The sequence below is a fragment of the Poecilia formosa genome, unplaced genomic scaffold, assembly GCF_000485575.1.
Source record: "Poecilia formosa unplaced genomic scaffold, Poecilia_formosa-5.1.2 Scaffold146, whole genome shotgun sequence".
Taxonomy (NCBI): domain Eukaryota; kingdom Metazoa; phylum Chordata; class Actinopteri; order Cyprinodontiformes; family Poeciliidae; genus Poecilia; species Poecilia formosa.
The window spans coordinates 1,555,964-1,569,376 of NW_006800085.1; the positions used below are offsets into that span (position 1 = coordinate 1,555,964).

General features: G+C 34.2%; 1 protein-coding gene and 2 long non-coding RNA genes across 3 annotated transcripts; 1 reads left to right on the forward strand and 2 right to left on the reverse strand.

The window, feature by feature from the left end:
- Positions 1-10: 10 nt before the first annotated feature.
- On the reverse strand, positions 11-9,282 carry LOC103145761 (putative helicase mov-10-B.1). Its single transcript, XM_016677034.1, has 24 exons — positions 9,229-9,282; positions 8,627-8,802; positions 8,231-8,321; positions 7,884-8,029; positions 7,524-7,617; positions 6,637-6,784; positions 6,268-6,487; positions 6,104-6,187; positions 5,733-5,895; positions 5,493-5,638; positions 4,832-5,020; positions 4,640-4,746; positions 4,363-4,559; positions 4,067-4,170; positions 3,265-3,362; positions 3,090-3,188; positions 2,458-2,563; positions 1,803-1,917; positions 1,533-1,730; positions 1,276-1,344; positions 1,070-1,195; positions 362-450; positions 172-270; positions 11-95 (listed from the first exon to the last, which is right to left on the reverse strand). The coding sequence occupies exons 2-24, from the start codon at positions 8,794-8,796 to the stop codon at positions 53-55; spliced, it is 2,901 nt and encodes a 966-aa protein (XP_016532520.1). The 5' UTR covers positions 8,797-8,802; positions 9,229-9,282; the 3' UTR covers positions 11-52.
- A 20-nt stretch (positions 9,283-9,302) lies between these two features.
- On the reverse strand, positions 9,303-12,618 carry LOC107837490 (uncharacterized). The gene is made up of 5 exons (XR_001663501.1): positions 12,411-12,618; positions 11,605-11,789; positions 11,173-11,260; positions 10,825-10,991; positions 9,303-9,319 (listed from the first exon to the last, which is right to left on the reverse strand). It is a non-coding gene; the product is annotated as an uncharacterized LOC107837490 (long non-coding RNA).
- LOC103145752 (uncharacterized) lies at positions 9,792-11,772 on the forward strand. Its single transcript, XR_477056.2, has 3 exons — positions 9,792-9,876; positions 10,694-10,752; positions 11,693-11,772. It is a non-coding gene; the product is annotated as an uncharacterized LOC103145752 (long non-coding RNA).
- Positions 12,619-13,413: the final 795 nt, after the last annotated feature.

A 13,413-nucleotide genomic window follows, 5' to 3' on the forward strand; every position in this document is an offset into this window, starting at 1 on the left:
TAGTGAAACATGCTTTGGATGAAGTTTATTTCTGTGTTGAATGCCTTTGATTCTACCAGCTGAAAGCAACCTTTGGTCTCACTTTCTGCTGCGGGCTGTAACACAAACATTTATTATTAAAAAATAAATAGCAGACAACAGTGTCTCTGGATCTGCAAATCTGCTATTTACCCGGAGCTTGATGAGGGGTTAGCGACCCCTGTGCCTGCCTTCAGATCAGAAATATTGATGCCACGGTATGCTCTTTCTTTTAAACAGTAATGGATAAGCCTAAGAGAGAAAGGTTAGCATACAAGGCATGTCAGACTGATTTTTGCCAATTTTTTTTTACTCGTACTTGGAAGAAAATAAAGAAACATACTTGTTCCATACTGGATCTATTTCCAGGACTCTGGGGTCTCCTACCACAACCAGCAGGTTTCTGGCTCGAGTCATTGCCACGTTGAATCTCTGAAGAGATTCAGATTGTAAATACATAATATATTGACAGCCCAATGACAAAGGTCTTCCAATAAACATATCTTTTATCAAAATAGTAATAACTTAAAAAATCTGAATAAAAGTAGATTTATTTTATGGTCCTTAAATTTGCTACAGGGTAAGATTATGTAACTGCGATAAAAAAAAATTCAATTATTTTAAGGCTTTTGCACATCTTTAGATTGAGTGCAAATAAATGTAGTGGGAACTCTTAATGATTGTGTTGGAAGTAAATTGCTCACTAGGCTGAAAAGTAAAACTAAATGATAAAACAAGATCTTCTTTTCAAACAAATCTTGTGGAAGATTCAGAAGAAAATCAAGTACATCCTATTAAAAGACTTGTAACAAACATAATTTTCGAAACTAAACAAAAAAAGTTGCACATATGAGAAGTATTTTAAAGTTTTTCCAGCCATTCTGATGGTGTCATAGAAATTGTAAGATTGTGCTATTGCAATGAGAGAAAAATGAAGCCTTTTTAATTTTAGCAGAGTAAAAGTTGTTGATGCTGCTGCATTATATATACTACCACCACTCTGGCAACGAGTGAAACATGTGTGAAAAGTACAAGGTGGGATATTTCTCACCTTCTCATCCTTTACGAAGCCCAAGCTGAAATGTTGATTCGGTTCAGTCAGGCTGGGATTGCTGCGCACCGTGGACATCAGGATCACATCTGACTCTTTACCCTGAAAGATCTCAACTGTGCCAACCTTCAGAAAAAAAAAGAAACAAATTTAGAGTTTATTTAATATACTAGCAAAATTGTAGTAATTTCTGAAAAGTGTCATACCAGGACATTCTCCAAGTCTTCTTTGACTAGATCCTTGTCTTTGCGAAAGGTTGCTTTAATCTTCTCCACCTGTCAGAACATGAAACAGGACAATGAGAATTACAAATTATGCTGCTGTAAAGCAAATATGCTTTGGTAATGAAAGGCTCTCCCAAATAAAGTCTTTATTTGACGCAAATAATTTGCAAAGCTTTACCTCAGTTATAGAAGTCATGAAAACATTAATAATGAACATAAAGTAAAGCTTAAATACTTACTTGTTTAGCGTATGGAGTAATAATACCAATTTCCTTTGGTCCAATTTTGTCTACGCCATTTCTGCGGCGATATTTGATAAGGGATTTTAAGTATTCCTTCAGTACATCCACCTCAGCCATATTGTAAACAGATGGGCTGTTGAGGTCTTGTTCTTTCATGCCTGCAACCCCGTGGAACATTACAGGAAAGTCCTGATCCTCAGAGAAACAAGATGAGATTAGAGATGGAGATAAACTGGTGGCAAGATATTTTATCTTGGTTCTGATTACCTTCCTCGCCAGAAGTTCCCAGTTACTATACAAGCAATCCTCAAGGGAACCACAAAACTGGAGTTCGGAGTCATAGAACAACTCATTGGGGATTTTCAGAATTGCAGGATGAGACCTAAGGAAAAGCAAAGAAGATGTGGAAAGGTTTGGGGAGAATTGAGGAAGGAGGCTTTTTGTTGTTAGGATACAGTGACAAAGAAAACAGAGATGGTCATTTCACCCCTATGCCACTATACGTCTGTAGTTTAGGTCATGTCTTACAATAAACTTTTTCAAGTATATTGGATGTTTCACACTAATAATCTACACAAACTTCAGAATTATTGCTTACCCACTCTGGTAACCACTGATCTAAAATAAATTATAATCTACTTGTTTTTCTGGAACAAGGAAATATGGCTGGTTCAAAACAGACTTGAGACCTGAAATGATTAGAAACAATGTAGATTGATACATATATATTGTATAGTGTAAAAGTAACTTAAGACTGAGCCTCTTATGTATCCCCAAAAAGCGAATACAAAAGGTTTTCTTGAAAATTGTAAAAGTTTGGGATGAAGTAGGAATTAATCAGATTCAAATTGGCAAAGAGATGAACTAATTTGTGCCACAAAAAATAAATAAATAAATAAATAAATCTTCACAAAAAGCAAACCTATAGTTCCTCAGCAGTTTAGTCATATAGCGACTGTTGAAGCCGTTGGTCTTGCGTTGTCTGTACAGTCTGACATTTGTCATTAGTCTCTCCAGCATGGACAGACCTGAAAACAGTGAACACCATTATCCTATAAAAAAGGCAAAAACTGAGCTTAGAAATTTTAAAGTTTGCAGCATTTATGGCTAAGATAATATGTTCCATTTTCTTAAGGTTGTCAGATTATCTAATTACCAAAGCAGTTTATCAAGTTTTTTTTTTATCCAAAAATGTTTGGAATTTTGTGGTATTTTAGTATGAAAAGAAAAATATTTTTATCCTTCCAAGTAAGAACTGCATTCAACCTGAGAGTGTTAGAAGAACATCTTATTTGTTGTCTCGGTCCTAATTTCTATTTAGTCTTTTATTTACCAAATTTAGATTTGTTTATGGTTTATTTTAAAATTTTCATTGGAATGTTTGAAGTAGCTAAATGTCTTCAAAAGCTTTTTTAAACAAACAAAACTTGCACCAAATAAATAGATCTAGTCAAAAAAGATGTAATTCAAAAGCAACCTGGCATGTTTTGAATCATATTTCGATTATGTTTATAGACCTTTACGTATTGATTACACAGTATGCATGGTGCTCACCCAAGCCGTTTCTCTCTGCTATCTTTGATAAAATAATGGGTCCCAACTGTTTCGGGTCACCTGCCAGAACCACTTGGCCACTGTATGGTTTCAGCAATCCTGTCAGAAATCCATTGAATACAGCATAAAATATATACTTAGTATATAGTATTTTAAACAAAGTCACCTTGCTCACCAGCTATTGGAATTAAACACTCTGTTTCTATGGCCTGGCCGGCTTCATCCACAATGATGTAACTGTAATAGTCTGGAGGAATGCCACCTGTCACTAGCCTGTAAAAAAAGGAAGTGTATATTTACATTCAGTAATTTAAGGTTAATCATTGCACGCGATGCAGATTGGACAAACATCATAATTCATTTGTTTCATTGAGGAATTTCTCACAGAAAATTTCAACCCTCTGCAAATGGGCCCAATTTCTTTGGATCAAATAAATTACAAATAAGAACCTTCAGAATGAACATGGGAAAGATGACAACTTTGAGATCAGCTAGAGATACCACAGATCTGAACATCAGCTCAGTAAATCAATCCAGCCTTGCTGAATGTGTGAGAATTTGTGTAGAAATTGTGTCATCATCAAATAAATAATTTCTCTGAAGCAGAAAGTTGGCAGAAAAAAAAAAAAACTGAAATATTTTACTAGTTCAGTAAAAAGTAAGGCTCAGCATACTTATGAAGGTTTTTTGTTTTTAATGTTTGGGATCATATTCCCTAATAAAACTTTATTTCTTTTATTATTGGCAAATTGTACCAACACTGATGGATGATTTGAATGTAACATTTGCAGCACAGATAAAATGGAGAATGTTAATTTGATGCACTATAAATCTACTGACTTTTCAATCTCATGCATTATGACCATTTTAATAAAATGTTAAATTGGGATCAGGTAGTTCCTGTTTTAAAATCACTTTGACTAGTATTTGGGACAAAGAAGCACTCTGATTGTGACATCTCCAGTAGAATATCATACCTTCCAGCAGTTTGAAGGGTGGTGACCATGATCTGGTATGTCATCAGCTGCTTTTTGGTCGGTACCTCAAACGAGTTTGTTGCAACATTAAAGCTACAGTGCATCTGTAGTTAAAACAGAAAGCACATACATGCATGTCTAGTACACATTAATATGAATACGATAGAAGTTAACTTGTACAAAAAATGCTTTATGGTATTTGTCCCTCTAAAATACTGAGCATTATATGTCATGCTGTCTTTTCTCCCCTTCATTTCAGTTGTAATAAACAAAATAAAAACAGACAGAATCCAGACCTTCACAAGTTGAGGGATCTTTTCCACTTTGTAGCTTATGGAGTAAAGGCGAAACACTTTGTGGGGTACAATGTTTTCTTCCAGGATCTTCTCACAGAGGTAATCTGTTGCGCTGTTGGACGGTGCACAAACCAGGATTTTGGAGTCTTGAGTTGACACAATCTGCTTGATGACTTCAACCAAAGTTACTGTTTTGCCTGACCCATGGATAAGAGAAATGCATATTGTATTACATGACAATCAGTTTGGTCTTGGCATACAAAAACTCATACCATACCTGTACCAGGTGGACCAAATATGAGGTAAGGGGCAGGTTTTGCAGAACGGGCCAGAATGTGTCTAATAGCCTTTTGCTGTTCTGGGTTGTTTTCAGTCATTGGTGTACTAGAGATGGAGGAATCATTTGTAGTTACTTTAGTGCCAAAGCAACTTGATTTTCAAGGTAGTGTTGACTTTACTACATACTGACCGGGTGCAGTTTGGGATTACAGGCGCAAGGCATGAATTGTATGCAGAACATAGCCCAACAGGGAAGAGTAAGTCCCTCAGTAAATGCTTGCGCGCTAGTGCTGCTGCTCTGTGTTGCATACGTAGTGGTATTCTTTGAAGTGAAAACACAATGCTGCACCTCACGCCCATGTTGTATTCTTCTGGAAAGCTGAATTTAAATTAAAAGCAACTGAGTTAGTACCAAACAAGAACATGACAAAAAAAATGTTAAAATATAGTGTAGCTCACAAATATGTTCACATCTGTGGAAACTCTCCACTGTTGACATTTTAGAACAACAAACAGCTATTTATTTGATAGTATTTTATGTGACAAACTAATGAGAAGTACCATAAACTAAAAGGAAAAGAACATTATTGTTTTAATTTTTTTTTTCATGACTGATTTTTGTGCTTTGCAAAAATATCTCCACTTCAATCAAACTGCATAGAGTGTCTGCACTCCCAAGCCTACATTTAAAATGTAACCTCACTCGGTTGTTGGGAAATAGTTTAAACTCATTTTTATTAACCTGATTCTTCTTTTTGCAGAGAGAGACTAAATTAACAGTCTGAAATTAGACAAGATTATAAAGACAAAACAATTAGGTTACTTTCCAATTACTTTTGTTGCATCCTTACGTTTCCTCAAAGTTAATGTAGATTTCCTCCTCATCCACGTCATCCACCCATCCTTTGTATGTCCTTTCAAACTGCTGGTTTAAAGGAGTCACCAGTGCCATGCACCCAGTCAGAGAAACATTAGACATGTTTGAGACATCTTCTGCCTGATGCAACATTAGCGAAAAGATTGAAGTTTATTGTTAATGTGACCCAAGGTTGCAATTTATTAGACTTTTGTGTCCCAGCTATATGTGTCACCTTTAAAATCAGTATATGTTTTTCAGTTGGATGAGTGACAACAAGTATATCTTCTTGGTTGCATTCCTGAAGAGCGGTAGAAATTGCGTACTCCTCTAGATAAAGGAGCAAGTGAAATCGCCAAGAGTAGTTCCCCCACTTAAGTGGCTGTTTCTCCAAATCTCTGAAAAAAAAATCCATTGATAAGGCAAAAATGACAGTACATTTAGAGCCACATAGCTTCCAGTAACAACAATTAACAGCAGGCCAAAGTCTTAGCTGTAATAAAAGTCCATGGTATTGGATTAATATAATCAAATAACCCCCATGTTTAAACATTTGAGAACAACAACAAAAAAAAAAAAATGTGAGAGATCAAAAATTGAACAGACATATCCATGTCTTTCATGTCTGCAATGTTCTGAGGCAATGGATATTTCCTGAGATACACCTCTGGTCTGAGGAAGACCTCACATCTGCAGGAGTGAAAAACAAGCAAGTTACATTATGCTACATGAAATGACAGTAACAAACTGCTAAATGTTTCACTACTTACCCTGTCAGAGTTTTCTTCTTTGCAGCCTGAAATTTCTTCTCTGCTTCTGACCTGGCTTGAGAGTCCTCATTCTGAGGTGTTTGACGGATGACCTCCAAGAGGCGCATAACGTCAAATGTTTCTGAATGCTCACAGTCTCTTTTAAACTTAAAGACCAGCAGCTGCTCATAGAGGCCAGAGTGGTCGGAGGAGAAATGAATTTTCATTCTGTATGATTCTCCTGGAGCCAAAATGTGAGGAAACATTTTTCATTTCATTAGCGCAGCTTGTCATAAGTTTGGATCCACCTATCTTGTAATTTCAGAGTTAAAATTACAGTATGTGAAAGACTGATGTGGAATGAATGCTTTGTGTCAGAGGTTTACATACCTGGCCTGAGAAGGTGGTCTTTGATAGTTTTGATAATGTCTCCATCCTGACTTTTGACGGTGAAAATGTTTTTCACAAAATCAAAGGTCTTAAAGGTGAAATACACCCGTTTGACTCCAGTGTTTTGTATGCTCAACGGCACAAATTTCTGACAAAGAGAACATCTCACAAAATAACTTCAATACCATCAGTCACAGGAAAGCACATATTGTCAAACTGAAAATGTATGTATTATGTGTGTATGTATTTATGTAAAGAACAACTGTCAAGTTGTTAACAACTGCAATAAAAGGGATGAATGGCACAATTCATAAATATCTAAATGTTGAGCCTGATAATTGGAAGATTCAATGGCACTGATCACAAATTACATTAAACCACCAAATCTAGATCACTGCACCTTAGCAATTTTAGTTTAAACAAGAACTGTGTTTTTGGGGAAATGTCTGTGTGTCTGAAAAACAAATTTTGCATGTGATTGGCTGATTTAGGCGATTAATACGTTCAAATTAATGCCCACCAAATTTTTGTTTGCTAAACGCAAATAAACTCAAGATGAAAAATTGTTTCATGACACCGAACTAATACAGTGGTATGAGTTGCTCACAACAGTGTTGCTCACTGCACTCATTTGCTTTTCCAAATTGATATCTAATTGGAAAAACAAACTGCCGAGCATTGATGAACTGATGAATCAATATTTTTACCTACACCAATTGCCGAGCAAAAACCTGGCGAGATTCCTGCACTGTCACCCGAACATCCGGGCAACAGCGACGTCATTTGCGATCAGTGCCATATTCATTTTTAATGTTCTTTGGAGGGTTAAGCTAGTATTTTAAACATATACAGTCATGCGTTGTTGAAGTTAATCAGCTTGGTCTTACCTCATTTTCTGTCACAGTGACTGAAATTTTCTCCTTTTCTGAATAAGGATTTGAAGTCACTCTAACTTGACATTTTTGGAAGGTTGGTTCAAACCTGTCAGATGGCAAGGTAAAAAAAACAAAAAAACATTTGGTCATTCAACTGCACTACCAAAGAAACATTTTTGTAAGTTTGATTATTATTATTACTTTTTTTGCTTTACATGTCAAAAATACATATTCAGAATTTTGCTTGAGTATTCCTTTAATCTGTGGTGAAACAAGGGTGCTTATGTAGATAAATCTTTGAACATGACAATAACTGGTAGATTTTATTTTCCATGCTGAACTTCAAATATTTCTAATGTTTCAACCATTTACCATTTATTCTTGTATTTCTGAAATGACTTTGCCATCTTTTTACGAAGCATAATGTCTTGTTGGGCTTGTGTTGCCATCTCTTCTTCAGTAAATAAGTGGGTTGGTTTCTGGTCACCTGATGCTCTCTCTTCTGTTTGTGTATCAGACTTCAGAAAGAAGGGACATTTAAAATAAAATTGTAAAATGTTTATGTCCAGTCTTTTGTTTTAGCTTTATGAGTCAAGGAGGATTTTCAGGCATTTAGAATAGACAAATTCAATATGATTATTTCATTAATGTAAATTGAAATGTTCCTGGGAGGATTAATGATTTAACATATGAAATCATACTAATTATTGAAGTCTCACCTCATTTTCTGTCACAGAGAGAGAATTTTTCTCCTCTTCACAAGATCTGGGATTCACCTTGAGCTGATATTTTATGAAGTTTTCTTCATTCCTGTGTAGACAGAAAGGTAAAAAAAAAGACATCTGATCATCATGCTACAATTGCACTGCCAGATATATGCACAATTTTGCTAGAATACTGAAAGTTCATTTTATTTTACCTCTAGTCTAGAAAAGCCTTTACTACATTATCAATAATAATAAGTGTTAATCTCCTAAATCTGTCAGAACATTATAATAAAATAGCCGTCTGACTAACTATTGATTGCGTATGGACATGAATGTTTAAACATGACAATAGTTACGAGATTATTTTCATGCTGAACTTCAAATAATTCTAATGATTCAGCTGTTTACCATTTGATCCTGTATTTCTGAATTGACTTTGCCAACTGTTGACAACGCAACATGCCTTCGTGGGCTTGTGCCAAACTTTCAGCAAGTAAGAGGGTTGGATCCTGGCCACCTGATGCTCTCTCTCCAGTTTGAGGATCAGAGTTCAGTTGCAGATCCTTGGCTTCATCCATTTCTTTCTGAGTGAACAAGGTAAAGAGTAGATTTAATATATACTTTTTTTTGAAAGGCAGTAGTGTTTTTGTGTTTGTGACAATTAATGCATCTGTTTCTGAAGAAAGGAATAGTTCAATAAAATTGTAAGATGTTTTTGTCCAGCTTTTCTTTTTACCTTTATGAGTTAATAAGGACTTCCAGGTAATCAGAATTGACTGATGCTACATGATTATTTGATCAATTTTGAAATGTTCTCTGAAGGATTAAACTAATGTCTTAAAAATACAAAGCCACAGACATTTAATACAGCACATAGAACATAGTAACAATGGGTCACCAAGGGAGGGAGACAGTGTCCATGCTGTTTGATTTTTGTTTTCCAAAAACCTTAAAGTTAAAAAAAATAAATCATACTTAAAAATTATTAAAGTTACGCAGTTTGGTCTCACCTTGTTTTCTGTCAAAGTAGCATCATTTTTGTCCTCTTCATAACATCTTGAAGCACTTCTGAGTTTATATTTTGTGAAGGTTTCTTTAACCCTGTGTAGATGGCAAGGTGAAAAAAAGACATGATCATTGTCCTATAAATGCACTGTTGAAGCTATCCATTATTTTGCTAGCAGATTGAGAATTTGCTATATTTGGTCTCAAATTTGTGGTGAACCAGGAGCACAAAGATTGGATTGAAATATGCAAAGGAATAAAAAAGTACATAATTTAACACATTATAAATAATCACAGCAGTATTAATTTCAGGTATCTGTCAGAATGTTATAATAAAGTCTGTCTTACCAATTCATGATTGGCTATGGAGATAAATGCTTGAACATGATGTAGAGAGGTGAAAAACAAATAATCAGTAAGTAAAAAAACTAAGTATAAAAATAGGCACCCCAACATTATTTTTCTTTTTCTATCCCTTAATTTTTCATTCTTTAGTGTTATTTCAGTCATTCAGTGCAATTCCACATATAGCCGCTAGGGGAGCCTGTCGCATTGGTGGCATAGAGAAGGCGTCGGTACACGGAAGAAGAATGAACCTTTCTGTTAAATGCTAATGGAAGTTCAAAGTGTGTGTCATCTTTCTTATATGACAGGTCAGTAAAAATGTATTTTGATGCACATATGTTACTTACCTTTTAGAGCTGAAGAGATTATTGAATCGAGAGTCAAAAAGTGAGCCATGTTATGCAGTTTGTGATCAGTATCGTGCAGAAAACCGGACATAGTTTTGGAAGCTAAATAATGCTAATGCTAGCGGACTTTGTGTGTTGAGCTAGCTGACAAACAGCTAAATGATTACAGAATTCATTGTGTATTTGTGCACTTTTCGAAAGTGTTCTCCCTCAAAGGACAACCTTTTTCTTATTTTTATTTGTAATTTGGACAATTCTTTGTCCAAACCATATTGTCATGACATTTGGTGAGTAAGTAATGGTTGCCTATGTGTGAAGCTTAGTAAAAAGACACAGCATTAAAGTAGCATTACAGTTTTGTAGTTACTTTTTTTTATGTAAGACAAAAACGTACTGTTTTATAAAAAAAAGTATGTTTTATTTGTGCAGAATAAAACTCGTAAAAGCTATTAAATATAGTTAAAAGCAAAGTCATGTATTTTAAGTTTGACAGCTAAAAATACAGAAGGTCTGAGAAAAATGGACAAGGTTTTTCTCAGACCTTACATAGACCTTGTAAAGACATTCATTATGTCTTTATGAATATTCTTTTAAATCGTTCAATTTAAAATAATATTATGGCTATTTGTGATGCACACCATCTCAGGGTTATCTACTGCAATTACTCAGTGATACCTGAAGTATTTGGTACCTGAAGTATTGAGTATATTCATTACACAGAAGAAGAAGAAATCTTCCTGTTATTTGCTAATGGAGTCTCATCTTTTCTCTATCGCAGCATCACATAGGGAAAGGACAAAGTAACCACCTTACCCTCAGCCCATCGCTCGTAGCAAGGTAACAATAACAATTAGAAGATTTTTTTTAACATGCTAAACTTCAAATATTTCTAATGGTTCAACTGCTTACCATTTATTCTTGTATTGCTGAAATGACTCTCCCATCTGCTGACGAAGCAGAATGTCTTGTTGGGCTTGTGTTGCCATATCTTCTTTAGTAAATAAGTGGGTTGGGTTCTGGTCACTTGATGCTCTCTCTAATTTCGGTTGCAGATCCACAGTTTCATCCATTTTTTTCTGATTAAACGGGGTAAAGTTTAGATTTATTTTTTTCTTCTTTTTTCTTTTGAAAGCCAGTAAAGTCAGTTTGTTTTTATGATAAAATGCTATATGATAATTTGATTAGTATTGAAGGATTAAACCAATGCTTTAAAAATACCAAATCAAACTTAAGAGTTGTTACTTAGCTTGGTCTCACCTCATTTTCTTTTTCAATTTTTTTCTTTTTCAATGCACAGTGTCTTGAAGTCATTCTGAGTTTATATTGTTTGAAGGTTTCTTCAATCCTGTGTAGATGGCAACTTGATAAATGGTGGTGATTGTGCTACATCAGCACTGCCAAAGATATCTATGATATATTGGGTATATTGGGTATTCATTTTATTTGATCTACAATCTTTGCCAATAGTTCAAGGATTAGATTGAAATATGCATGAATAAAATAAAAGCTTTAAATACATTAAAAATAATATCAGCATTTATCCTGTTAATCTGTCAGAAAAGGATAATAAAAGGTCTCAGTGACTAACTCAGGATTGCCTGTGGAAATAAATGTTTAAACATCACTATAATTAATAGATGTTTTTTTTCATGATAAACCTTGAATAATTCTAATGTTTCAATTGATTACCATTTTTTCTTGAGTTTCTGAAATGACTTTGCCCTCTTACGACGAGGCAGAATATTTTTTTTGACTTGTGTTTCCATTTCTACTTTAGTATATAAGAAGATTGGGTCCTGGCCACCTGATGCTCTCTTCCCTGTTTGTGTATCAGACTTCAGTTGCAGATCCTCAGCTTCATCCATTTTTTTTTTCTGTTTAAACAAGGAAACAATTAGATGTATTTAATACTTTTTAAAAAGCTAATAGTCCTTTTGTGTGTCTGTGTTGATGTCTCACTTCCTGTATTAAGGAATGGATGTTTAAACCTGAGACCAAACATGATGTAAAAAAAAAATCTAAGGAGAAACAGTTTTATCTAAATTATACTTTACTGATGTTGTAGTGTTTGTTCATACAATGTGCCTCCAAAAAAAACAAAAAACAACTTTTATTTAGATGAACAGTGGGATGCTATCTATGGAAATCATTTAAAGGAATGCATCTGGAGTCACATTCACACATTTTTTCTTCTATATAATTTAAAGACTTTAAGCCTTTTGTGACCAAAATGCAAAGAGGCAAACAGCTTTTTTTTTTTCTACATAAGAATGAGGCTTCAAGCATAAAATAGCTATTATATTTCTTAATAGGACCTAACATATTTACATGACCCATACACATGTACAGTCTGGTACACAGATAAGCTACTCTTCCAGAAGTTTACTAAATATTTGAAAGTTGCATATCAATTTTGTTAACCAGATTTTAAACCTATGCACATTATGAGTAAGATTAAACATTGATAGCACAACCCCTTGGAAAGATTCACTTACTCTTTTGTTTGTTCAGGTGGAGACCCCAGTTAATGTTGAACCTGAAGTTAAATTTGTTATTATCTGATTGGAAAACAAGGCATATTTGAAATTTGAAAATATCTTAGCAACAGTCTGGTTATTTGTTTTCATGTATTCTTCTAGAATACTGTTCCAGTCGCAGGTTGATGCTTTTAAAATTGTTTTCTTTTTTGTTTGTTTTGTAATTGTAATTTAGTTATCCACATTACTGTTGTATATTATTGATGTTCTGTGCGATTTTTGCATTGTTTGTCATTTTTAACAGTGTTATTACCATGGCAACAGTAGATGTTTACATGCAGAAGTAGGTTTCAAAAGCAGGGAATCTAGAGTGCAAAACTAGATTCTCAATAGTTTGAACAGAATAATTACAGGGAGAAAGCAGGGAAAAAACTGGAAGGTTTTAGTTAGTTTATTCTTTGATTAGAGATTATACATTTTTCTTAAAAAATATATGAATTTTTTTTTTAAATCTGCCAGTTTAGAAAGTTTGATTTCTCTCTAGATATCTGAGTATTTTAACACAATTTTTTTAACCTCCAATATTAAGATGACATCCAAAAGTTCACTTACAATCCTCTCATTTATTGTCAGAAGAACAGATCTATTTAAACCTATTTTAAAAAAAAGTCCCCAAAACCTCTCAAAGGTAAAAATGCCTATAGGGTGTCAAAGTTGTATGTATTGACAAAAAAAAATATATATATATATATTTGCAATAGTTGTACTCCTAAGTAGAATTTGGTAGTGTATTAGTTATCATTATTACATTTATTGATATAAATGTAATAACTGAATTATAAAGATTTATCCTCTATTCCTGTCTTGTGTTTAATTCCAGTGTTGTCAGTGTGCTTCAACTGAAAATGATTTTACAAAAGAGAGAATTATTTCATGCAGAAAAAAGTAATAAAAAAAATTCTGCAATGTACAGAAGGCCAAAAAAAAAAAAAAAATCTGTCCATGCTCTTTCTCAGCTGAC